Source organism: Cygnus olor, chromosome 3 (genome assembly GCF_009769625.2).
Source record: "Cygnus olor isolate bCygOlo1 chromosome 3, bCygOlo1.pri.v2, whole genome shotgun sequence".
Taxonomy (NCBI): Eukaryota; Metazoa; Chordata; class Aves; order Anseriformes; family Anatidae; genus Cygnus; species Cygnus olor.
The window spans coordinates 38,866,443-38,892,423 of record NC_049171.1 but is presented as its reverse complement, the minus strand read 5'-3'; the positions used below and the strand labels follow the sequence as shown (position 1 = coordinate 38,892,423).

The window sequence follows — 25,981 nt, the reverse complement described above, 5'->3', positions numbered from 1 at the left end:
ATTTTGAAATCTCTATTCTTTTTGATAGATTTTAATTTTATCTTTACACAGTGACCTTCTTGTAGGTATATTTTGAACTTTTATTCTAAACTTGCTTGGTGATAGTTGGATCAAACTAACTGCTTTTTTGAAGCAATAAGTTTAAATTTTAAACTATAAAATGTTCCTTTCTAAATGCGCTCTCATAACATCTGTCAGGATTGTTTTTTAACACGATAAATTAAATAGATTTAGAGGATGCATCTTTAATATCTTAACATTGTCATTGCAGGTACATGATGCTTGTTGATGGCAAGAATGAAGTTTATATGATTGATCGAGACAATTCAATTTTTCACGTATCTAATCTGGAATTTCCGTTTCGCAAAGATCTTCGCACACATCTAACAAACACTCTTCTAGATGGGGTAAGGAGCATACTGTATAATAATTCTAATGATTTCAGCAGTTTGGTTGTTTTGTTTTTTTTTTCAGAAACAGCACCAAGTTTTTTAGGCTTGGATCAGTGAATCATGGGATTTAGGAGTAATAGATTCAGCCACTGGCTGAATGTGGAAATCACACTGTTCATAAGCCACTTTTTATCTACAGAATAGCAATGATAACTGCTCTGGGGGGAGCTGTTTACTTGTCTTTGAAATAAATCAAGGTATTGAGATGACATTCTCTGAGTATGAGAAAAAGCTTGAAAAGAATCTAAAGAAATAAATGCAGAACATCATCTCTCATTATAGCTTTGTTTTGATTCAGTAAACATAGTGAATTTAACCCGATTAATGTAAATATTTGTAAAATTTGATAAAATTTTGATATTTTGATAGACTTGTAAACTTATGTTTTTGCTTCTGTCATCTCAATTTTCAACTAATTTGAATTACTGACTAATTTAGAAATGGTTTAGTTGTTTGAAACATTTCTAAGTAGTCATGCTAATTTAGATTATGTAAATGTGCTAATGAACTTTGTTAGCTAGTTGTAAAACAAGCTGTAAAACCTCTGTATTTGTTAAAAAGCTCTCCTGGAGTGTTCTTAATTGCTAAGCTTTTCAGAACGGTAGCCACAAGAAGAGAATATTCCTTTCTTGACCTCCCTGTTTTAGCAGAAGAAAAGAACGGCATTAGTTCTTCTACCCTGGCAGGTGTTTAGTATATGAATGCACTTTCCTATCGTGTTTCAGTAGCAGTGGAGTTGTTCTACCTTGCTGTCTCTCTTGCTTGGTAAAATGCTGAATATCTGAGTTGATCTTCTATGTTGGTCTTCTGAAGCTCAGTGCACCTTTCACATGCGGAGGGCCATATTGTCATTCTCATTGTTACTTTCTTTCCTTTCTCAGGCCTTTGTTGTCAGTATCCTTGAAATGTCACTTCTGTGTATGGCATGTCTTATTGACTACACATGGGAAGCGTATGTAAATCGAATCTGTGCATCAGGCACAGCATTGCTAGCTGGCTGAGGGTAGTGACTGTCCTGCTCTGCTCTGTGCTGGTGCGGCCTCACCTTTAGCACTGTGTGCAGTTTGGGGCGCCACAGTGTAAAAAGGCCACGGAGGTGTTAGGAAGTGTCCAAAGGAGGGCTATGAAGATGGTGAAGGGCCTAGAGGGGATGACATAAGAGTCAGACAGCTAAAATCACTTGGTTTGTTCAGCCTTGGTTTATTTAGGAGACTGAGGGGAGGCCTCATGGTGGCCTGTAGCTCTCTCACGAGGGGAGCGGAGGGGCAGGCGCTGAGCTCTGTTCTCTGGGGACAGCGACAGGACCCGGGGGAACGGCATGGAGCTGGGACAGGGGAGGGTCAGGCTGGGTGTTAGGGAAAGGTTCTGCACCCAGAGGGTGGTCGGGCACTGGGACAGGCTCCCCAGGGCAGTGAGCGGGGCACCGAGCCTGCTGAAATTCAGGAAGCGTTTGGACGACGCTCTCAGACATAGAGTCTGATTTTTGGGTGGTCCTGTGTGGAGCCAGGAGTTGGACTCGGTGGCCCTTGTGGGTCCTTTCCAACTCAGGATATGCTGTGATCCTTTGATTCTGTGTGAGGAGAATTATTGCAAGGGGCAACATACTGTCCAAGAGGCAGAGAAGCAGATAATGGAATACTTCCCACTGCCTTTGCTTTACTGAAAAATTGAGAGCATACTGTGGTAAATGGGATGTTCTCAGCTCAGAAGGGGTTGCAGAAGCTGTCATGTCTGGAAGGAGCCTCTACAGCCAGACAGGTTCCTAACCACATACTTCAAAATATTCTTAATGGCATACATTAGGCTCCATACTGTTGGGGTAAGACTGGTACTATTTTTTCTTTCTCTAAGGCTCTTGAGAAAAGCAACGGCTTGCCAATGTCCATATGCTGCAATCCTCTTTTGTTGAAGAGAGTTCCTCCTATTCTTCCTATCTAGGAATTATTAATTCCTAACCCAAACAATGTTTGTGGATGATAGCAAAGCTTCTGAAACTGCGGGTGAATCCCTTGCTGAAATTGCCTGTAGTCAGTACACTTAGGTGGTTTTTTCAGTGGTGTGCCCATTGTCGCCCATGGGGTGAACAGGATGAGCACTCTGTCAGGACGTGTTTTGGGGCTCTGCTTGCACTGACCTCTTACATCAGGTGAGAGGACAGTCAGTGGGAGTAACAGTGCTCAGCTCACCACTCTCCAAAACGCTTGAGAGTTACGGGTTTGGGCTCTCTTATTCTTTTCCCTCACCCTTTAGCTGTGATTGTGAAGGAGTATCCAAAGGTTGTATTGAAAGAGGAAAGTGTTGGCTCTATAAGCGTACAGGGAAGCATGAGGAAAAAATTGGAGCTTGCTCTTCTGAAGCTGTTGTTTTTTTCAACCTGCACGGCTAAATAAAGTGCAATGCTTTATTAAGGTAATTTACTATACCAGGACTGGGGGGCAGAGGGGAGGGGGAAGTGTAGTCCGTAGCTATAGTTTATTAAATCATATTTAACAAGCAGTTAAACTTGTTGAAATGACAGATGTTTTGAGATGAGGTGAACATCCAGTTAGCTTTAAACCAACGATATCTTTAAAAGGAAATTTATGCTTTTTCACATTAATTAAAATCTTCAGTTGTTGTTGGCTAGCAGGCTGAAGCAATTTAATAGAAATAAACAAGATCTGGAGTTCATGAAATAACTTCAGTGGATGCTTATAGAGAAAAAGGAGATCAAAAGAAGGTACATATAAAAGTTGAGATAGAAAGGAGAGGATTTGAGATTTTTATTTATATTGGATAAAGATCTGTGTGCAGAATCATCTTACTAATAATGATCAGCCGATGCACAGAATAAAGTGTACTTTTCTGTAGGACCTGAGTCTGGGAAGGATCTTAATAGTGTCAGGAAGAAAATCTACTGAATTGCCCTTTAAGAAGGAAAATTACAATGCCAGACTGCCACTGGAGGAGATACAGGAAGAATTGATAAGTTAGGGAAAGATTTCAGATGTTTTTGAGAATTTAAAGCTTACTGCACAAATATATTTCATATTATTCTGGTCATAAACCAGCGAAGAATGAGCTGTAAAATACGTTCTGTCCATATGATGCCTTTGTTTTCCTTATGGGCACCTTGAATTGTGCAGTGCTTTCCTGCTGAGGAAAGTGACTCAGAGTTTTATTAGAAATGAAGACTTCATGAAGTAAGAGCTGCACCTTATTACTAATTACTACACATAGGATGAAGTTTTCAGGCTGCAGTTAGGCAAGTCATCTATCTCAGAGTTAAATTATAGGTTGCCTTTGACTTCATTGTCTCTTCCCACAGAATCGTAAAGGAGCAAATAGTTTGCTGTCATTGTTTTGTAGCAATTGGTTTATTAGGAAGTCTTTGGAAAGGATTATTTCAATAGTTCCTCAGGGGCATTGCTTTTCTCTTCTGTGTCTTAAAACAGGTGATTTACTAAGGTGGGGTAATATGCATATGGTGGATGACGGGAGCACACGCATTGATGTCTATGTAAATGTGGCAGTGACTGTGAGGCATAGGAGAGGGGTTCTGATCTGGCATTTTGTGACTCCCATATTTATAGTTTGTCTCTTAAGAATAAATGAAGTTGAAAGAATTTACAGTCAGTCATTAGTTGCATCACATATTCACAGTTACCTAGGGTATGAGCTCTAACCACTTAATTTGTTGCTTTGTAAAAGTTCGATTGTTAAATATTTGAATATTTTACTCTTGGCATAAAATTAGTGATTTTTTTTCCTTTTTTTTGTGAAGTAAAAAGCAAAATGAAATGAAGTCTTGGTTGAATAATGCACCTTGAGATAAAACTAAAATCTTTTGATGGATAAATACTTTCATAGTGCAGACTTTTAAATTAATTTGTGTGATCAGTTAAATAATAATAATAATAAAAGTTTGGAATATATTTCTTTTCAATTGCAATTCCTTTCAACAGGTTTGATACTAGAACTTGTTTACTGTTTGAAGTGTCACAAGCTTAACTTTGAAATTCAATATTTCTTTAATGTTCATGCCAAAAGATAATTTTCATAACTGTTCCTTTACTCTGAATATATGCATGACTTCTTTCTTAGTCTATGTGAAGAATTTTTTTTTTGCATTAACATATTTTGCTAATTAGTACTGTTGGAATTAATTCTTTAATTACAGGTTGAAGTAGTTCATACTTACTGTCCTTGAAGTAGCTGTTTTACTTTCAGAGAATGATGGTATAGAATGAAGTGCCCAAATGGCATTGCTTTGCATTAATCCTTGAAAGTATAAGAAGGAAGAAAAGAAAACAGATGAATTCTAACTCATCAGTGCTATGCAGTGAAACAGTTGCATGTGTTCAGAATACAAAAGATTAAGTCGTCTCTCCAACTTGCTTTGAGTGACAATGGTCTTTGTCACTTTGGTAAAGGTGATTTCCATGAATTCAGCGAACTCTTAACTTGCTTTAAGGCTTCTGATGTAAGCCTTTCATGCAGTTGTCTTTGAGAATCTCAAATGCGTTTAGGGTTCACTTCAAGCTGAAATTACTTGCAAGCAGTTCTTACTGTGATCAATTACATCTTGGGTGATGAGAGATTTTCTGCAGTACTTCGTGCTCATCTCCAGTTCTTCAGTTGTGTTTATTCCTCTGGCATGGAAGAAAGTTTTCTGCAAAGCTCATTGAAACTAATATGAACACTACCTACAGGTGACTAGCATAATATGAGGTATTCCTTTAGAAAGCCAAGTGTTTGGTCTCCTTACCACTGTCTGAGGGAATAAATGAAGTGCATCAAGGGTTTTGGCTGCTGTGCAAGAAAGCTAGTTACTTCCAATAAGTTTTTTGATATTGTACATAGCTTTGGAACAATTTAGTAGAAAATGCAGAGGTGTCCTTAGGCTTGAAATATTTTCTTCCTTTGAATTGCTATTTAATATTTTTGTGAACAAGGGCTCATTTTAAATATACAGCATCTAAGTGTATTAAAAAGTTTTTTTCAACTAATGAGATAAGATGTGATCTCTGAGCTGTCAGGATATTCCCATCATTTCACAAATAAAACTAACTGTCAGTCATCTGTGTTTGTGAGCAAAACATCTGGTGTTCAAAACTGCTCACAAGTGTGGCAGAACATCCAGTAAAATTCAGCTGGGTGAGGACTTTCTTAGAAAAAGTACTAAAAGAAAACACGCACATCTGTTTTTTTCCAAGCATTTAAGGCTGTCATCTTTTATTACTTAAATTTTAAAACGGCAACAGTGGTATAGGCATACGTGCTGTCATGTATTATAAATGTATATCAATCTCAGACGCCTCTTGTGGCATCCTTGAACCCTCCTTGTCTTCAAGTCAAATAAATGGAAGGTTTCAGTCACTCTGCCCTTTATGTCCTTTTGGTGGAGTACCTGACACGTGACATCCTAGATGGATGTGGCTCTCCTAGAGCTTTAATTTAAAACTTACTGGGCGCGTGAACACAGGAAGCAATGCACACTGGTGAAGACGTCCTGCAGAACTGCAGTCACTGTAGGGTGAGAACCTTGTACGTTTCTGTGTCAATACAGACCTCACGTATTTGTAAGCTCTGTCAGGAATGGCACAGCTTACAACTTGTTGAGTTTGCAAAAACTGGCACCTTGTGCAGTATAGATTTTTTTTTAAAGCTCTTTATATTCCTAAAAGACAGCAGTGGCTAGAATTGTATTGAAGGTAAATGGATAAAGGAAAAGGCAAGGGATAAGAGGAAAAGGAGCAATAAACAGATGTGTGATTGGATCTGACTTCATACTCTGTTTCAACTAACTGTACGTTCTGTATGTTACTGGTAAGATGATATCCTTTGATTTGTGATTAAATTTTGGATTATTTTAAGTCCAAGTTGCTTGCTAAATAAGCTGTTCATGGAAAGATGGGGAGTTCCCTGAGCTGTCAGTCCAGCATCGTTCTTTTTGGTTCGTGTCCAGCTCAGTGCTTTTAGCACAGTTGTTGTTTCTAATATGCTGTAAAAGTGTGCGCCGCAGCATCAGAAAAGAAGATTAACACCAGCACAGTTTTCCAGATTACATTAAAGAAACTGGCCATTGGAGCTTGTTCTGCAAACCTGCAGGTTAAGCAAGTATCTAAAGTGGCAGCCAATGGACAAGTGGTAAAAATCAGATTTCCTAGCAGTGGTAATATGGAAACACACCACAGTGCCTGTAAACCTACACAGGATACATAGAAGGCAGTGCACGGATGCAGCTGTGTCTTGTGAATAGTTTCATGTTCTATTATGTTGCCATGTGAATGTTTTTCATTTTAAGTTTTTAGTTACCTAGAAATCGGCTTAAATATAGCCTTATAGTGTCAGGTTATTAATCAGATCAAAATGAGTGAGTTTGAATTTGAGTTCTTCAAATAGTTCATATTTCCATGAACTTGCTTCTGAGATCTAATCCCTGAGGTGTTTTTCAATTCTTACAATTTCAAGAAAGACTCTGAAATCAGAGTCTTAAATAATGATGTGTTAGAGTACTTTTAATCTGAATCATTCTTATGATCACATTGCAGCTTTTGCCTTATGACAGTTATATTGGCGTAACTAATGGAGCAGCCAACACTGGTGTCATGATGGAGATGAGCAAGGCAGGAATTTGTCATCTCTACTACTGAAGCATATTGTGTTACCGTGTGTTTGGTAGTTGGGATTTCAGTCAGGATCTGAAAAGAGAAAAAGAGGCAGGGAGGAGGAGGAAGAAAAGAAACGGAGATGTGGCAAGAGGCTGGTCTAACCTGCAATAGGGTTGAAAAGGTTTATATGTGTCTGAAGTAGAGAAGAGGTTTTGTTCTTAAATTTAATTCTGTGTTAAAACTAAACATCCCAAAGAAAACTTAAAGATCACGCATGGTCCCCTTGGCTGTATTTTACAATTAGTCTTAAAAAGAATATCCAGAGATCTAGATTTTGGAAAATTAGACATAAAATCCTTTCATACCAGGCCCTGGCATGTTTTCAGGGTTTTGTATACAAATGCTAGCTTTGCATCATTCAGATTAGTCATTCAGAGTATCTTTCGGTCTTGGCCATGACAAAACAATCTCCATTTCTGTATTCAGTTTATAAAAGATGAGATTAAAAAAAAAAAGAAAAAAGTAGCCAACTTCTGCTTCCCTATTGTTATTTGAGAACAATAGGTTTGAGTTTTCTAGTTAAGCTTTAAATGCCTCAAGCTTTGTATTTACTTCGAGACAAATTTACATTTTAAAACTGCTTATTTTTTTAAAGCCAAATGTGATTAAATTCTAGGTACAATTCAAGAAGTTTGGTATGTGTACAGACTTAAAATTAATCTTACAATGAAAATCTTGTTAAAGTTTACTTTGTAGAAGTTAGGGATTCTGAGAGAAGTTACAAGGTTGTAAAGCAAAAATGTTATTGAACTAGCAGGAAACATTTATATGAATTTGAGTTGATGTAAAGTTCTCTTCAATTAATTATTGAGCACATAGCTTTGTTTTCATCATGTTACAGTGAAATATTTTTATCTTCTCCTATTGTTTCATGTCATGTGTGTGAATTTGGAATTTTAATTTTTTGTTGGCAGCAAAAAGTCCTTAGTAGATACAAGTATCTTAATAACCAATAATTGGGTGGTGGAGAGCAGGATGGAGGAAGACGCATAGTATTTAGCGAAGTGAATATTTCAAAGTTGTGCTTGAGAAAGATTTACCAATTGGTTGACTGTTAACCACTTTCAATCATGACTAATTTACATGAAACTAAATAATTTGTATTAGTTTAATAAGCTAATAAACCTTGTCTAATTCATATCACAAGTCTGAGCACAGATTTAAGTATCAGCATTTAAGGTATATGTATTTATTGTATGGTGATCATTAATAGACTTTCTCCTTGCTGACGTATTTTCAAGGTGGATTACCAGTATATATTGAATTGGAACTAGTTTCATGTGATAGCGGTACTATCTGTGATATTTCCATTTGAAGGAACCCTACTGCTGAGTCACAATGCAACGTTCAAACAAATTGCACTTGTCACTGCTGCTTAGAACACAGCTAATGTGAAAAGACCCAAGCTGAACATAGAAAATGGATGGTAATGCTTGTTCTTAGCTTGTTTACCAGTTCTCCTTGTAGGGGAGATTTCCAAAGGTGGTTAGTTCACTTAGGATTGCGTTTCTTACTGAGGTTTTTAAAAACACATTATTCTCTCAAGGAAAGTAATGATTTTGAAAGCTGTGGAGAAACTAATGGGTAAATGTTCCAGATCAAAACGTGGAACCTTAGGACAGCTCCTTGGCTTTTTGCTGAATGCTTCATGAGGCATTTAGGGCAATAATACTTCTATAATGCTGACATACTGTAAAATATTTTTGATAATAAAAATGCCGCCATTATTTGATTACATCATGCTTACAGATATAAATGCTAGCTATAAATGTGCTGACTTCTTTTTGTATTCATGAGATAAACCTAAATGTCTTTTTGTTTGTTTTAGGAAATGATCATTGACAAGGTTAACGGACAGGTTGTTCCTCGGTACTTGATATATGACATTATTAAGTTTAATGTAAGTACTTTTGGTTTTATTGGTTTTATCATTAGTTATTGATTCTCATTTCTGTTTTAATCTTATCTGTATTATTAAGAGCTTGAGAATAAACCTAAGCACCAAAAGTGTCTGGGTATTTTGCAGGTCAATAAAATGCAGTGCATCAGAATTAAGATCGAAAGCAGCCTTCTAATAGGCATTGATTCATTTCCATGTGGTGGTGGTTTGAAACAGTCTGCTAAAGACTGTGTGAAAATTTCCCATTTCTGGAACGTGTCTGAAGTATAGAGACAGTGAAAATTGGGAGTGGATGGAAAAGCTAGCCTGTCAGTGGCATACATGTTACCCGAGCATCACAGTGCTCCTTGCTAGGCTACTCCATCACCCGTTTCTCAAATTTCTCTTTGAAACCAGGCATCTGGTTCTCTGATAGTTGTGCTCAACAGCAGACTCTCCTGTTTATGCTGGCTGTAGGGCAAATAGGTGAGAAAGAAAAATGTTGTGGAAAAGGAGAAGCCTATTTTGACAGCTAGAAATCAAGACTGTGGTCACAGGAGAGAACTGTTGAAAAATGGGGAGAATGAGAAACTTTTTTTTTTACAGCAGCTTTCAAATACGGTAAGTGTTTGAAAGTCATCAAAGGGCTATTGCATGTTACCTTTGTAGATTTTTTTGTTTAATTTATTGTATTTTCCCCCCAAAGTCATGATATACGTGAAATTTGAAGTTGGTCTTGTGAAAGGGTCTCCTATTTGAAGCTTATTTGAAGAACTAAACTTGACAGTGTGTTTCACTTGTTATCACTTATGAAATAAATTTTCTGGTGATTTCTCTTGTTATGTGTAAGGAAAAGAAAATGTTTTTCAGGAAGGATCAATTTATACATACATATCTTTTTAAAATGTTTAAAATAATTTTGTGTGTGCTGGTTTTTGCTGGGATAAAGTTATTTTCTTCCTAGTAGCTCATAAGGTGCTGTGTTTTGGATTTGTTACCAAACCAGCGTTGACAATTCACCAGTGTTTCAGTTGTTGCTGAGCACAGCTTGCGCAGTGTCCGACTCTTCCTTGCTTCGCGTGCTGCCCTGCCAGTGAGGAGGCTGAGAGTGCACCAGGAGCTGGGGGGGACGCAGCCAGGACAGCTGGCCCAGCTGACCAAAGGGATGTCCCATACCTTTGGATAAGGGTACGGTACACAAAGGATGACTTTGTGCTTGGCAATAATAGATAGGGGAAGGGAGAAGGATGAGAGGGCATTCGGAGTTGTGGCACTTGCCTTCCCAAGGAAGCGTTACGTGTGATGGAGCCTGCTTTCCTGGAAATGGCTGAGCACCTGCCTGCCGATGGGAAGAAGCGAATTCCTTATGCAGCTTTGCTTGCAGGCGCAGCTTTTCCCATTCTTATTAAACCGTCTTTATCTCAACCCAGAATTTTCTCACTTTCACCTTTCTGATTCTTTCCCCTGTCCCACTGGTGGGGAGTGAGCGAGTGGCTGTGTGGGGCTCAGCTGCCTGCTGGATTTAAACCACAGCAGGGTGTTAAATGTAGTCACAGAGCCTGTGACTAAATAGCCCATGGAAAAACAGGCTAGTATCTGTTAGAGCTTCTGGAAATAGGAAATTGTTTTAGTGTTCCTGACAGGACAAACGGTGTTACTGAAACACAGTGCATTTCCCACTTCTTAAACTACCGTTGACTCTTCTAGACTTGCATAAAATGCTGTTCAGCTTGACTGGGCGGCCCAGCATAAGTCGGAAATACTTCGGTGAAAGTTTTTTGGGGTGTGAGGGAAGGGAACCCTCATTTGTAGCAAATGTCCAAACTTAACATGAAGAATCCTACCTCACAAACAGCAGAAATGATGAGGGTTTTCAGAGGATTAAGGTTTCAGGAAAGTCTGCTTTTGAGCAGAGCTGTAAATGCTTTAAACTTAGTGTGTTTGTTTTGTTTTGTTTTGTTTTTTAACATTGGGACTGAGAGTGAGGAATTGGTTAGTATGTAATACAATTTTAATGTCAAGGACAAATTAAAACAATGTTATCAGGATGAGTACAAGCGGGGCTTCAGCTGCAAGAATTCATTAGCAATGGTCCTACCACAAAGATTAAAAAGCATAGCGGATTTTAGGTTAATTTTAGATACTTAATTACAAAACTGGGCACCCGAGGATGTTTGGCTTGGCAAGAAGTGGTCAACAGAATTTTATCACAAAGAGAGGTAAATGTATTGAAAACTTGTAATTGGCAGGAAAGAATAAGTTCCTTTTTTTAGAGTAAGTCAGATTGTATAATTTTCCTAGCAGAGCTTCAAATCAAGTAATTACACAGAACACCGGTTCTGTTTCAAAACAAAAACATCCCCCTGCAAGTAACCAACCCCCTCTCCAAAAGCACCCCCTCAACAGCAGAGGGCTACACGAAGTGCTGGGGGAATTCTGCACTGCTGCTTTGGATCTTGCAAGTAGTTGTGTCTTCTGAAGGTGAGTAGTGGAGTTACCATACTCACTGGCCATCATCTAAATGACAAGATTTCCAGCATATCCCCATCTCATCCTCTGCTTGCTCTGCTGCTAGAGATGCTGCACTGCAGTGGGGAAAATGTGAGTACAAGCTGCTGATGAACACTTTTGTCTGCTCAGGAAAGTCTTATGTTTAAGTGAGGTCTAGTGAACTAGAGGTACTTTCAGTTGACTTTATTCTTAACTATTCAACCTATTTTGCATGCGCACCATCCTATACTAGCTAAATGCACAAAGTTTTATGGTCTTTGTCAGAAGATTTCTTCTAAAATACTAAATTCACAGATTCTACACTAAGTCCCGAAGACTTATGTGCACTATTAATACTGCTGAGGATTTGCGTTAGGATGACCAGCACCAACACAGAAATACAGAACAGTGCTTAAGTAAGGTGATAGATAGTTCTGCAGATTGCATGATACATTTATAGTAAGAATGACGTCAGCTTGCGCCCCTCAGGATGGCTGTAAATAGTACAGTGAAGGCTGTTAACATATACAGAGAAAAATCATGGAATTAACATTTTAGATCACAGCAAAATAATGTCATAATTTAAAGTGTCCAATTGTCATTTGCTGTAATATTGTTTTGAACAATTCTCAGTGTTTTCACCCAGCACTATTGTCAAGCTTCAAAATTGGGCTGTACTCTATTCTTGTGTTTATTTTAGTTCTTTGTTACCTTATTTTTGGGGGCTAAATTTTCTTAAAATGGGTGTTCGGAAGTGTGGCAGTTAGACAACACAGTCTGTCTGAGACAAGGAATTTTGAACAGTTACCTATTTGAGACAAATACCAATTTGAGCTCTAAGAGCAGCAGTGGTCAGCTAGTCATGGATCAGTTGGGAATAAAAATAAGGGTTTTAATTTTGTGTAAAATAGTGTGATTTGGGAAAAAATCATGGAATCACTGAGTGTAGTGTCTCAGTACATTATAGGATCTTTCTTCAGTCTTGGTCAGTGTTTCATCTGAGCTTGACACAGAGAAGGCGAGGAAACCACTGCAAGTAAGGATGATGTGATCATCAGGAGAGAATGGTAACAGAAACTTAATGGTGAGTACAGGCTATAGGAACAACTTAAAAAGAATAACCAGGGAGCAGATTTAGAGGTGAGAGAGAGTGGAAGAAGACCAGTCTTAAAAATTTTAATCACATTGTTATCGGTGAGGCTTATTGTTACTTAGCTTTTCAATTTTGCTGTGGTGCAGCAGGAATCAACTACAGCAGCCTTCTAGAAAGGTGAAAGAAACCAAGAAAATAAACTGTGATTGAAATATGTACTGAGCATTTGACTCTAGGTATCTAGACAGGAAAAGTCTTAGGAAGAAGGGAAAAATAAAAACAGGGTTTCACTGATTGGGAGAGACATATACTGGAGTTCTCAGGGAAAACATGGAAATAATCTGCCTTGGCTGTCGTCTTCTAGGATAAATCTTTTATTGAATTCTGATGCTTATCACCTGTAACTGCTGAAGAAGTCAGTTTTCATGGTTTTTGATGGAACAATTTGATTTCATTTCTTCTTAATCCTTGTTTCTGTGACATGTAGTTTCCAGAAGCTTGTGGTAAGTCATCCCGTTGTGCTACAAGACGTGCCTATGTCAGGAAAAACAAATGATTCTTCGGAAGATTAAAAAAAGATTGTTGTCATTTTGTTCAGTCTGAATCATAATGTTAATTATTACTAATGGCAACTCAAAATATGACATTGCTGTATTACTGCTTTCATCCCACATGCTAAAAGCAAATTCATAGAAAGGAAGCTATATGCAAATGAAATAAGTCAACCTTTCAGCCTCAACTCTTTGAGGGAACCCAGAGCAATCCCTACTGTTTTTTTTTTCCCTCTGCTTTGCTTGGATCTTTCTTAAAACAAAACACAAACAAAACAACAACAAAAACCACCTCAGGGTATATAAAATTCTCTCTCAAAACCACGTTCTTAAAGGTTACACACATCTATAGTAATACATGAAACTGTGCCAGGGGCAGGGTGCTGGTACTGAAACTTCATCCTCTCTTTCAGTAGTTAAAATGGACCCTGGCAGAGTTTTGGCCCTGGGTGGCTACAGTGCTCTTGAGCTCAGGAATAGTCTAAGATTTAATGTTGCTTGGGGACCATTCTTAGCAGCCTTTCTGAGATGAGATTCTGAGATTCTCTTTTGGAGAATAAGGTAGGATGAACATTGTTGGACTTCAATGGCTTCAAGGCCAGAGATTAGGCTTTGCAGTGTTAGTTGACCAGCGCAGATGTAAGAGTGTCTTCTAGTACACTGACTTTGACATCTTCTCTCTGAAGTTCGGGAAGTGATGTTTTTTTTTTGAAATGTCAGGTATTTTGCTTTTAATTTGGGGACTGAGGGTAGAGGACAAGAAGGCTCCTGACATTGGAAAGAAGAGAGGAAATTTTATTTCCTGTTATTTGATAGAATCATAGAATCACAGAATGGTTTGAGTTGGAAGGGACCTTAAAGCCCGTCCAGTTCCACCCCCCTGCCATAGGCAGGGACACCTCCCACCAGCCCAGGTTGCCCAAAGCCCCATCCAGCCTGGCCTTGAACACCCCCAGGGATGGGGCATCCACAGCTTCTCTGGGCAACCTGTGCCAGGGCCTCACCACCCTCTGAAGAATTTCTTCTATATAGCTAATCTAAATCTATCCACTTTTAGTTTAAAGTCATTGCTCTTTGCCCTATCACTCCACTCCCTGACAAAGAGCCCCCCTACCTTTCCTGCAGTCCCCCTTAGGTGCTGGAAGGCCACTATGAGGTCTCCCCAGAGCTTTCTCTTCTCCAGGCTGAACAACCCCAAATCCGTCAGCCTATCTTCACAAGGGAGGTGCTTGCTGCAGCCCTCTGGTCATCCTCATGGCCCTCCTCTGGACTCGTTCAAATAGGTCCATGTCCTTGTGCTGGGGGCCCCAGAGCTGAACGCAGTAATCCAGATGCACAGTACTTCAGGTACTGTGCTTTCCAGCTTCCTGTATTTTGGCTATATGTAGATAATGCAATACAACTGCAGTTATTATTATGAGCTTACCTCTTTCACCTGAATAGTTAGTAAAATGTTCAAACTTGGTGGGTAATTCTAGTTTAATAGAGGAAGCTGACAACAGAAAAATTAACAGTCCCAGAAGTAAACACAGGTAAATCCAAATCCCTGTTATCAGAAACAATCTACAAAAGAAAATGTCTTCCTTCTCTGGCCTTCTCTAGTCATCTCTGAGAAAGCTTTCTGAAAAACCTTGCTTTGACAAGCTTTTTCTTAGATCGTACTCAGTAGCTACGTTTAGATGTGTAAACACTAAAGCTAAGCAACTGTTTGTTTTTTACTTAGTTAAGTAATAAAAAGTACATTGGCATAATGTAGGATCTAATTAATGGATTCTTAGCAAAGATGCTGAAAAAGAATTGTGCTTTTATTTTTCTTTCTAACCCTGGCCTTTAAATTTTTAAATTCTAGCCAAGTTTTCCTGAGAGCAGATTGCAATGGTAAGAATAGATTGAATGTTTGAAAAAGAATGATTATTTTGATGTTTAAAAAGAAGATAGTTTTGATTAAAGTTTTGAAAATTCTGTGCATTAAATTAAGTCAAGATCAAGATTCCTGTGGCTGTCATGTGTAACAATGCTGTAGCTGTTAGATTAAATTTGTCACTGTACACACACATTCTGGCCATAAATCCTGCCCACAGCCAGTGGTGGGTTCACTGAATTCATGCATGAAAATTTTTTGTTTTAAATCCCTGTAAAATATTACCACGTCCGACTTTTCTGTTATAAACCTAATTTTAAAGTGATGCAGAGCTCGCAGTACATGCTGTCTCTGCTTTATTAGTCTAGTAACCTTATCTTAAAAATACACTATGAAAATTCTGAGGGCATAATTCAGAGATGGAAGCATTTACTTGCATAATCTTTTCCATTTACAAGTGCACCTGACTGCCAATGAGTTTTCCACTGTTGCTTCTAATTCTGAGGTTATTTCTCAGATGGTATCACTTGAAAGCACAGGTTTAAATAACTTCTGTTGCTAATAGTACCCTGGAAAATGCAGATGCTGTGCATGTGTTTAGACTTGAATCCTTTCTGCTATTTTTTTTCTGAGACATACCTCACAGGTGCCTGGATGTCTACAAGTTGTCTTTGCTTTATGTTCTAAAAACCTGTATGTACATCCTCCTATCACAGCAAAGACGGAAGGAGGTTTTCAGGTAAATGAAATACAGAGCATCTACTTATTATACATCACATTACTTTCTGGTGAAACACTGAGAAAGACGTGCAAGATTGCCTGTGTCTGCAGTACTCTGGCATCTCCAGAGCCTCTCTGCTGTTTTCAGATCTCTTGCTTGAATTCATGAGGTTACACAGCTGCTAATACCACTGCTTTCTCCTCCTCCTCTGAATTTTGTAATGCAGTTTACTGGATGTTGAGTAGAGAGCAGGGAGAGCTTGGCCAGGGGAAGCAACATATTGTAGTCAATTTGTGTATTTTTAAAGGGTACGTGAATAGGGTGGTGGTATGGAATAGGGAGGGTAACAAATGGTGGGTTAGGAGAGCTTGTAAGATGGAGAATCAATACAGTAAGGGGATGCTGGGGGAAGCTTTCAGGTCTGTGGAGATGGATGGACAGAAACGTATACTGAGTAGTTTTCTTTTTCAAAGTGTTCCCTGTTTTATCCCCATTCCCTGTTGATCATCACTTTTATTTGTTATTAAAAGACTGACATGTATGTCTGAGCAGCAAAATGTGCAAATATCTTCCCTTATTTTGTGAATTTCCAATAGTTTTGTTTTCTTCCCTGTTGCTCCTTGGGCTTGGGAAAAGTACGTATGCAACCAAAAGGTAACATTCTTATGCATTTTTGCATCCCTCTTTAAAACTCCCTCCTGCAAAAATTAAATCACTGCTGAAGAGTGGTGACCAGGGTATTTTCGGTGTTTCCGTGTTCCTCATTATGTGCTTTTTATCTAAATAAGCTGCTTGCTGTCAGGAAGCATTCCTTTGCATTGTGATTAGTTTGAAGGATGACTGTTTTACTTTCTGGTTAGATTGTGTGGAAAGTACATGTGATATTTTTCCTTTCCCCTGCATCTCTGAGTTAGATACTCCTTTTCCAAACCCTGGGGGCATTACAAACCGCAGTGGAGGTAGTTTGTTTTTCACAATTGTCAAAACTGAGAATGCTTATTGGACTGTTATATAAAAGCAAAGGGACTGTATTAAATTTTGTCATGTCTTGTTTTTTCCCAAAGGTAAGTGTTTCCATGCCTTCGTATGAAGCAAGCCTCATGAGAACCCTTTGAATAGCAGATCACCACTAGTATAATTGTCAGGAGAAAAGACGTGAAGTGTTGCTCCTGGGAGAGAGATACAGGGACAAGTAGTTTTCCAGAAGCAGCTGTAGAAGATGCCATGATATTAAATCTGTTATATTTTTCAGGTGTTTGGGTTACATAGGTTTTGCTCTTATTTACTCTGATGTGACAGTTCTTCAGCAAACTATAATACTTGCTAAGACAACTACAACATGAGACCGGGATGTTGAAGTTGCATTGTAAATGAAAATAATTTTCTCTGTATTTTTACTAACCTGCTTTTCTCTCTCTCATATTTTCAGCCTTTAAAAAAAAATCCTCACTTTTTATTTGCAATATTTTTTTATCTTCTTGCGTTGGGAACTGTAACATGATTAAATAGAAAAATTCTCTCTCCTTGCAGTTTATAACAGCCATTACCATAGGAACTGCCAAGTAGACTTGGACCCAACTCCTGTCTTAGGCAAATATTCAGATCTCTCAAGAACCTGGCAGTGATCACAACTGAAGTTTAAAGTGCTGAAAAACTTTACAGTGGGGCAGGTCTTCCAGTGGCATTATTATTTCCCGTATTGAGGAAAGTGAACTTTAAGTCTAATGCAGGGCTTTTTATCCAATATATTTTAAAAAGGGAAGAAGTATAGGCAAAATAGGTGGTTGGAAGGATATTACGTGGAACCAGTGGGAGTGTGTTCAAATTTTGTCTTGTTTCCCTAACTTAATTTTAATTTCTCCTTTTCTACACTTTCTTTTCTACAGTTTTCTACACATTCTGGCCCTAATATTGCATATATTCAGCTTCCTCTCTGTCTTCTGCCTTCTTATCTGCTTCCTGCTTTTAGGTGAAAAGAATTTTAAAAAATAAACCAAAATAGAACTATGTAATACAGGATAGGGTTTATGAAGGTGAAAGCAGTATCTTTCTAATATCCTCTGTTCCATTCTCAGTATGTTTGAATAACTTGAGTGGCTCTTATCATCTGGTGTAGGACTTGTGGTAGGAGAGAATGTGAAGGTCATATTTTCATCCTGTTTAGAATATTTCTCTTATTTAAACCAAGTATGAAGAAAAACACCTTCTTTTGAAATAAGTATGATAGCGTTTCATTAGTATTTCTTATTCATAAGCTAACCATGCATTTAAGAAAATAGGTATCTTAGAAAAATGGTGTCCTTAAAGTTACAGATCTTTTACAAGTGTTAAGAGTGTGAAATATGTAATAATCAGATATTTAATTTTTAATTCTATCATGGTTTAGGAAAAGCATACGACTCCCTTTTTAAGAGAACACTTGTGAACCAGTGCTGATTGTTGATTGATTATTATTTTTTAATTTTCTTAGGAGACGTTACGCTTACTCTACTGGGCAGTCTTATTTTACAATACTACAGAGTGATTTCTATCCTAAAAATTCAGTGCTGCAATCTTTTCAAGTATGTAATATTCTGAACAATGTCTCCAAGTTGTGAGAATTTTCCCATGTTTTTTTTAATCAACAGGAATGATAATTCTTCAACATAACAAGTGTTGTAAAAGCCAACAGTAACTGTCCCTATGATGAGTCACTGAATGGCTGGTGGGAAGAGTATGAGGAGTGCAGGAGCAGAAAGAGAATAAGTGGAATTAACTGGACCAACTAGTAGCTGTCACAATTAAGATGTCTCCAAACTGTGTGCACAACAGCACAAGCAAAAATCAGAAAGAAAAAAGCAGAAGCAGTAAAGCCCTGTGTTCAGTATTCTATTTTGCTGATAGCCTAAATTCAGCGCTGAATAAACAATTTAAATTTATATCCTCTTGTGAGGACAGTGTGAATCTGTGTGTAAATGTCCTATGATGATTATAGAGAATCTGTCTTACAGCTATGGATTATTAGAATTCTGACTTTAATTCTGTAATTAAAAATGGGAAGTTCATCTTCTCCTCAAAACACATGAGGGAGGCAGCCAGTCTAGACAAAACATCATTGCTGTAGATTTCAATCATTTACACCCCAGTAAAAATCCCCCGATTGAGTTTTGTTTTTGAAGGCTCAGAAGGATTTATAAGGATTATAAGGATGCTAAATGAAGCCACTGTCCATGCAGTCAAACAGTGAATCGGACGGAGCTGTCTGTGTTCCCAAAGTAGAAGCTACTAAGCTTTCTATGCCTCGCTAGAGCTGTGCTTTCCAAAGAGGTCGGTAAGGTGTATGCCCTCTGTAGCTGCCAGTTTCCACAAGTCTGCCTCTTTCTTGCATGGCGATACTGGTGAGAATCATAATTCTCTCACTTGCAGTGATCATAAATATTCTACCGTATACACGTTACCTTTACACTGGCGAAGTGTACTTCTCATCCTCTTGCAGTTAAGGTTTTATGGTTTTTGTCTTGAATATGTATTTTCATTTGAGCAATTCAAGGAGGAGAAAATTGGGGAAGGGAGCAATGTTTGTAGTACAATCTACTTCTGTTTTGATCTTATCTGTTTAGTCACAGTTTTGACAGTCCTGCTGTTCCATTCAAGTTACATTTGCTAATAATAATAATAATAAAAAAAAAGCATGGAGCTATATTTGTATCTTCTGTTAGGCCTTGATGTTTATGCATGGAATACAAATTTGCTTCCTTTGTTGATTCATACATATATGAATTTATTATCAGTGGTTTTATTTTTTTGAAAAAGGAAATACAAATAATTAAATACATGTCTTAAGTAATCCTTTAATAGGTCTGATTCCCAAACCAATTTTGTTCTGTGCTAAAATCAAAGCAATATTCTGTTGTATAAACCGACAACATATAAATAGTAATTATGTTCTCTCAACACATTGGATGAATTGAGACAACTGAAATAATGTCATGCGCTGTACCTCATGGGTGCAAATATAAATTTCAGAAACCATTTTGAAACCACTTAATTCCTTGCCATTAACATATTATTTTTGAACATCTGAGGGACAAAAGTTAGAAAAAACGAATTTTAAATTGTATTTTCAGTTTAGAATAATTGCCTTATCTTTTGTGTATTAGAGATGAAAAATTTTGGAGTCATAATTCTCCAACGTTTTTTAGTTCTCTAATACTTTTTGTCCTGTTTTAAAAAGAAAACTTCATCAAAAATGGAAAAAAAAAAAAAGTTAGTTGATTGAACATAGTAATTGTCTTATTTGGAGAATGAAACAGCACCTCCAGATTGTTTTTATGTAGAAGCTATCTGTATCGGAAAAATAGCAGCATCTATAAAACCCCAGTCAGAAGAACTAAGTGCCAGACCATTAATATTAAATGCGAAATATTTGACTGCAGGGTCTTCAGAAAACGGGAGAACTAATAATGGGCTTTAGCTGGAAATGCAGATGTCAGCTGTGGGTGCCTTGAATTGTCAATAATAATGCTAAACACAGGGTAGAATATTAGCCTGTGCTTATTCTTTATTCTTCTCTCAAAATCATTAAAGCTAAGACAGTTGTGACATATGTTCTGCTATGGCTCAATAAGTGAGGACGTGCGCAGAACGTATATGCGTGTCTGTGCTGAATTATTCATGGCTAAGGTATTGCTCTGGGGAAGCAAACAGAACGGGCTTTGCTGGCAGGTAGGCTTTGAACCATATCTCATAAAGGAAGAGAATAAATATTCTCAGTTCGTCCTGGACCAAGCTGCTTATCAACAGTGTACACATTATTTTTCTTTTTTACTCCGGTTGCGTTGGGCAGAAGCTGGATAAATATCAAATTCTAATAGGAAGTGTTTTTATTGGATTTAGCACCTACATACCCCATTTGGTTATCTGTCCCACATCCAAAGGACTTTCCATGGAAAGCTCACCAGATTTCCCGAGCTGTCACCACAAGGTCAGCCTTAGAGTCTGGAGGAAGGCAGACTTACAGCTGGTGGATGCCAGGAGCTGCTCAGACGTCCCCTTTCTCCTTCCCAGAGAGAGGGGCCCGAAGTGGGACACGCAGCAGAAATACTCTTATCCTGATAGACCCCTCTCAATGGTTCCTGCCATCTTCCTGTGTCTACTGACTTGGGGTGTAAGTCACTCACCAGCCCCTCGTAGCCACACAGCCGTGAGATCCTGACTTCAACACAGAAGTCTGTGAGGACCCGGAGAAGCACAGGAGCTACAATTTAGCCACCCCTGATGTACCAGGACAGAACCCAACACTTGACCAAATTCCATCTTTCAGCATCCATTTGGAGGAACCCTGTTGGGATTGTGATTTTTTTTTTTCTTTTAAGCTCCTTTTAGCAAATAAATTGCCTTTCCCTAGTCCCTTAGGAGAATGGATGCTTAAAGAGCTGTACACTCAGATTTTTTCATATGTCTAGATTTATTTCTTCCGTGGTCCACTAGATTCTTATGTGACCTATTGGGTATGGGTTCAAGTGAGAAGTTCAGCTGAAATATTTTAAGTTAAAATTTTGAAAAGTTCAATCTTGTGTAGCTTCCAAATCTCATTAGAAGTCTTCTTTTATGTTTTGAGGATGCATGGGAGACTGTGCTTAAAATCAAAACGATTTTTCTAAGCGTCACATATACTGCAAGCTGTGACCTTGTAGTGCAATGCACAGGGTTTCAACAGGTGAAAAAAAATTTGGGAAGAGGTCTTGAGTCAACAGATGACTCCTCTCCCGAGGCTCTTCTGAACGATATTTTGCTCTGGAATGCGTTTTAATCACTGTGAGGGGGAAGTGTAATTTTCTAGCATAGACAGGAAACACATGCTACTTGTTAATTGGGTTTTACCCTGTGCTAGCAAATTATTTTAGGATGGAAATGTCTAGAGCAGGGATTGCCATCTAAGTAAGTGTGCTGTTAGGTGGTGCTGACCCTCATCCTTCTCAAACGAGTAGAAGCTTACATACTGAAATAAAACCCCAAATGTCTGAATGCTTAAATTAATAAAAACATCTCTGTATTGCTTAAAAACGTAATAGTATTTAGTGCCTGCATTTTGATTTTGAATGCATTGATGTCTTGTTTCTGGAGAACTTCTAAATGTGTGCTTTATAAACTAAATAATCTCATCCTTGTTTTGTCAAAGTCTGCAAATTATTTATTGCAGCCTACATTGCCCTCCTACTTGTGTGCTAAAAGCTGGGATTTTACCCCTTGAAGGTTTTGGATCTGTCTGGGACAAATATGTTGTATATTAGCAACATTTATTTTGTGATTATGGCAATTTCTGTTAACGAAGAAGCTGCCCTCCTGTCCCAATGTTGGCTTTATCCAGCATATCCTTGCTTTACATTCAACATTATGTTAGTTTTCTTGCTGCTAATATCCCGTGCTTTGAGGAGAATGAAATACTCCTTAACTTCTGGACTTACTTGGCTGATGAAGAAATTGCTCGGCAGCATTACCTGGCTTCTCCCATCTCGTGTAACCTCATGTCAGCCTCGCTCTGACCTTTCGGTGATGGAAGCGAGTGGTATATCCCAGTAATACACCCTTCTGCTTAACAGGCTTTGAAATAAAAATACGTGATTGGCAGAGCTGCAGGAAATAATTAGTTCCAAGTAGATGTGAGAAGCGAGAGGATTATTTAAAGGAGAAGAAAGTGATTCAGCTGCTTTGTGGTGCACATGAAGTCATCTCAACTTTTAATTTAACTATTAGGAGATTGAAATAAATTTAAGTTGCTATGCTAAATTCCTGAATGAATCGTTGTAAGGAAGGTCTCTAAAAAATGTGACTGCTTATTGTAGGCTTCAAATATTTGAGCCTACTAATGAGTTCATTCGATCTTTCAGACCTACTCATAAAATGTGGCTGAGTGGGAAAGCTACTTAAGGGAAAAGAGCATGAGCACTATATGTTGCTAAAACTTGAGGAGCAGTTTACAAGTAATAAAATTGAAATAATGAATGCATACACATTTTGCAGGAAGGAATTACGTGTTCTTCAGCTGGTTATTACACAGGTCAGGATGACGGTTTTCTCTGTTTTAATCAGCTATACAACCCAAGATGAGCTCAGACACTGTTTAAATTGAGTTCTCAAGTGATTCGCCGGCATCTTGGTGCGGGACGTGCTTGCCCCTCGAGTGCTGGTGGCTGTGCTGCCTCTCCTGCTGGAGATGAAGCGCAGTCCTGTAAGGCAGTGGCTGTGAGTTACACCAAGCCGTATGGTCAGGGAGCAACAAATGCTTCCTAAAGCTGTGGCAATGACCGAGTGAGGACTTCTGATAAAGGTCTAAGAAGGATGTGACGCTAGGGAAGAAATGCAGGAGGAAGCGAGTGCCCCTTTGGGAGCGTGAAATGTAGAAGATATTGGGGAACACCAGCCTTGCTGGTGAGGGGAGGGTGAGTCTCATCCATCTAATATCAGCACTCACTTTTTCTCTGCCTCAAGATACCTGTTCAGGTTTACTCTTTCCATCTCTTGCCTTTGCGCGCATCTTCAGGATGTCGTTTTTGACACTTGCCTACTTTGTGTTCTTTCAGACTGACCAGTTCCCTTTGCCACGTGTTAGTGTGGGACTTCTTGCTTTTAGGTTCTCCTTCTCTTTCTTCTCTAGCTGTGTGTAGTGTGGGAAATACCTGCCTGGTTCTCCTCATCTGTCCTGCTGCTGTTTATTGCTTGTATCCCATGCTTGGAGGACGAACAGTGGCCCTCCAGTTTCTGTGCTCATTGATTTCAGCTTTTGGAAAATCCTGGTATTGAAGCTGACACTCTGTGGGCTTATTTTCTGCAGACCAGGAAAGGGAGGGTTTTTCCAAGTTCCTTTTTTTTTTTCTGTGTGTGAATGAGATGACAAAACAAGGGTTGATCTCCTGTAAATAACTTCCTGTGCTGGTTACTGCTTGTAGCAGCGCAGATGTACGAGTTTGTGCCTTACTGCTGTGAAAGTGGCACATCTCCTTGAAACTAACTTGAGAATTTCCAAGTCGCCTGTTGCTCATTTTCACTGAATGATGCCCACAGTGTGTTCTCATCACCATCTAATGTTCAAAATACAAAAAAACCCTCCATTATGAGCAATTAATAATCTGACAAATGTGCGTTTTGAATGCTCATACTGACTGGTGCAATGCACCGAATGTACAAACAGCAATGTAAAGTTCCTGGTTTAGATCCGATCTTGAAAGGTCAGAGCATGCTATTGAGAATTAGAGAAGAGCTTTTACCACCTTTTAGTTGACTGAGCCATCCCGTATTTTGCAGGTTTCTGCAGCCACTGTTTATTGACACTACTTCCAGCTGCAGCTGTAGTTTTCTCTTTTCAGTGATATGATTAATGCTTCTTTCAAAACATCAATAAAGTACATTTGAAGCAGTAGTTTTGCGTAACTCTGTAAATTGCATTGTTGTAGGTTTTTACCCTTCCGTGACCTTTGATTTCATTAACTTCTTACAACCTGAGACAAGGGCTTGAAAAACAAATACTTGACAAAAATGTGTATGTTCAATTAAGAAAAAAAAAAAGTATCTGTGTGATTCTAAATGCTATGTCAGGAAAACATACTGTTCAAATAATTTGATGTCTAGTTTTAATACTGATTTTTGTAACTTGGCAGGGGCAACCGGTTGGAGACTGTGATTTTAATGTTCGGCTTGCCTGTATAGAAAAAGAGATTATATTTCCACGACATGAAAAAATGAAGACAGGTCTTATTGACAAAGCACAGGAACCATTCAGTGTTCGAAACAAGCCATTTTTCGACATCTACGCTTCAAGAAAGGTAAACTTGATTTTAGTTGTTTGTGTTGGAGTGCGGAAGGCAGCAATGCAGTGCTGGGTATAGGTTTTCCCTTGACTTTTTTTTTAGCTTTCTGCAAATTGCTCTGCTGACCAGTTATTCAGCAGGGTTTTTTTGGGTGGTGAATGGGAGTTTGGGATACTCTGAAAAGTGGTTTTAGACCATCTATTCCTTCTGAATTCCTCTTTTCCTATGTTTAAACCTGTACTTTGGCAAAACCTAATTCTTGAGTTTCATAATATTGAATGATGACATAGAAGTTAATAGTTTGTTTGAAATGCCTCTGAGCTTAAAGGAATATCTGAGAGCTATGCTTTCGATGCTATTCTCCTTCATAGGTAAGAAAGTAACTTTTTTTGCTTCCAGTTCCCATTTGGCCATAGGATAAGAGTCATGAATTGTGCTTGGGCTGCCACTTCATGTTCAGCAGTGATTACTAAGAGCCCATGCTAGTGAATGCATCCACGCTTTACTTATTAAAACACCGCCGTAGGTTTTCTGAAGTGAAGCATATGACTTTCAAATATATACGAGTTTCTGTCTTTCATTATGCACTCTTTTCTTCAGTTTAGAAGTATCCTAACATTCTGTAAAATATTTTTATTCTCTTCTGTGAATTAAATTGCTCGCGGATAATACTTTCATCTAGAGTAACTAGTTTTTCTCAGCACTGCTGTTAGAAGTGGTCCCATGTCTCATCAATGCAGAACAATGAACACCAAATTGGTGCCTTCCATTTGCTTTTGTCACTTCCTTGAGCCTGTAGCAGGTAACAAATCTCGCCCCAAGAGAAGCAGTAATGGAAACTTGGCTAACTGATAGGTGGCTGAAAACTAAATAAAGAGATAAGGCGTAAGTTGGACTTTCAAAACACCTGGCAGAGTAGCAGTCTTGGGAAAGTTTGTCACAAACAATTCTATCAGAGAGGTTGTGTGGATAAAACACTGTAAATGTTTTGATCGCTCCTCTGGATGTGTATGGTTGATTTTTTTGGGTCATCTATGTAAAATAATATCGTCAGCATCGTGAATTCGAAGTAAATTTTTCATAGGGAGTAAAAGGCTATTTGTCTAGGACGTCATTTCAAGCTTGAAATTAAAAGGAACTAATACAAAAGGAACGTGTTAAAAATGGGTTTCTTACCTAAATTTATAGTTTCTTGAAGTGTTCTGGAGTTCCAGGTTATTTAACCTTATTTGAAAATCATAGGAGAACATGCCCGGAAGCGTTCCTAGAAAGCTGTCTGGGTAAAACACATCTATAAACAAATCTCTGGCTAGATATATCTGATCATTATTTTACACATGAAATTGTTAAATGCTGACAGCCTATCTGTTAAGAGTTGGTTCCTCTTAAGGGGTAAAGTTCAAAATTCATCAAAATATACTTTGTACTGCAGCTCTGTGAGGTACAGCTTAGAACCAGCCAGAAGATGACTATTGAAAGGATCATCTGCTTCCCA

The 25,981-nt window shown here is 38.4% G+C and overlaps 1 protein-coding gene across 4 annotated transcripts in view; it reads left to right on the top strand.

Moving 5' to 3' along the window:
* Positions 1–25,981, top strand: part of RNGTT (RNA guanylyltransferase and 5'-phosphatase) — a 187,675-nt gene that overhangs the window by 51,099 nt on the left and 110,595 nt on the right. For all 4 annotated transcript variants that reach the window (XM_040551729.1, XM_040551730.1, XM_040551731.1 and 1 more), the window contains 3 exons: positions 272–407; positions 8,934–9,005; positions 24,337–24,501. In XM_040551729.1, the coding sequence (XP_040407663.1) occupies positions 272–407; positions 8,934–9,005; positions 24,337–24,501 (373 nt within the window). The remainder of the gene's footprint in view (positions 1–271; positions 408–8,933; positions 9,006–24,336; positions 24,502–25,981) is intronic.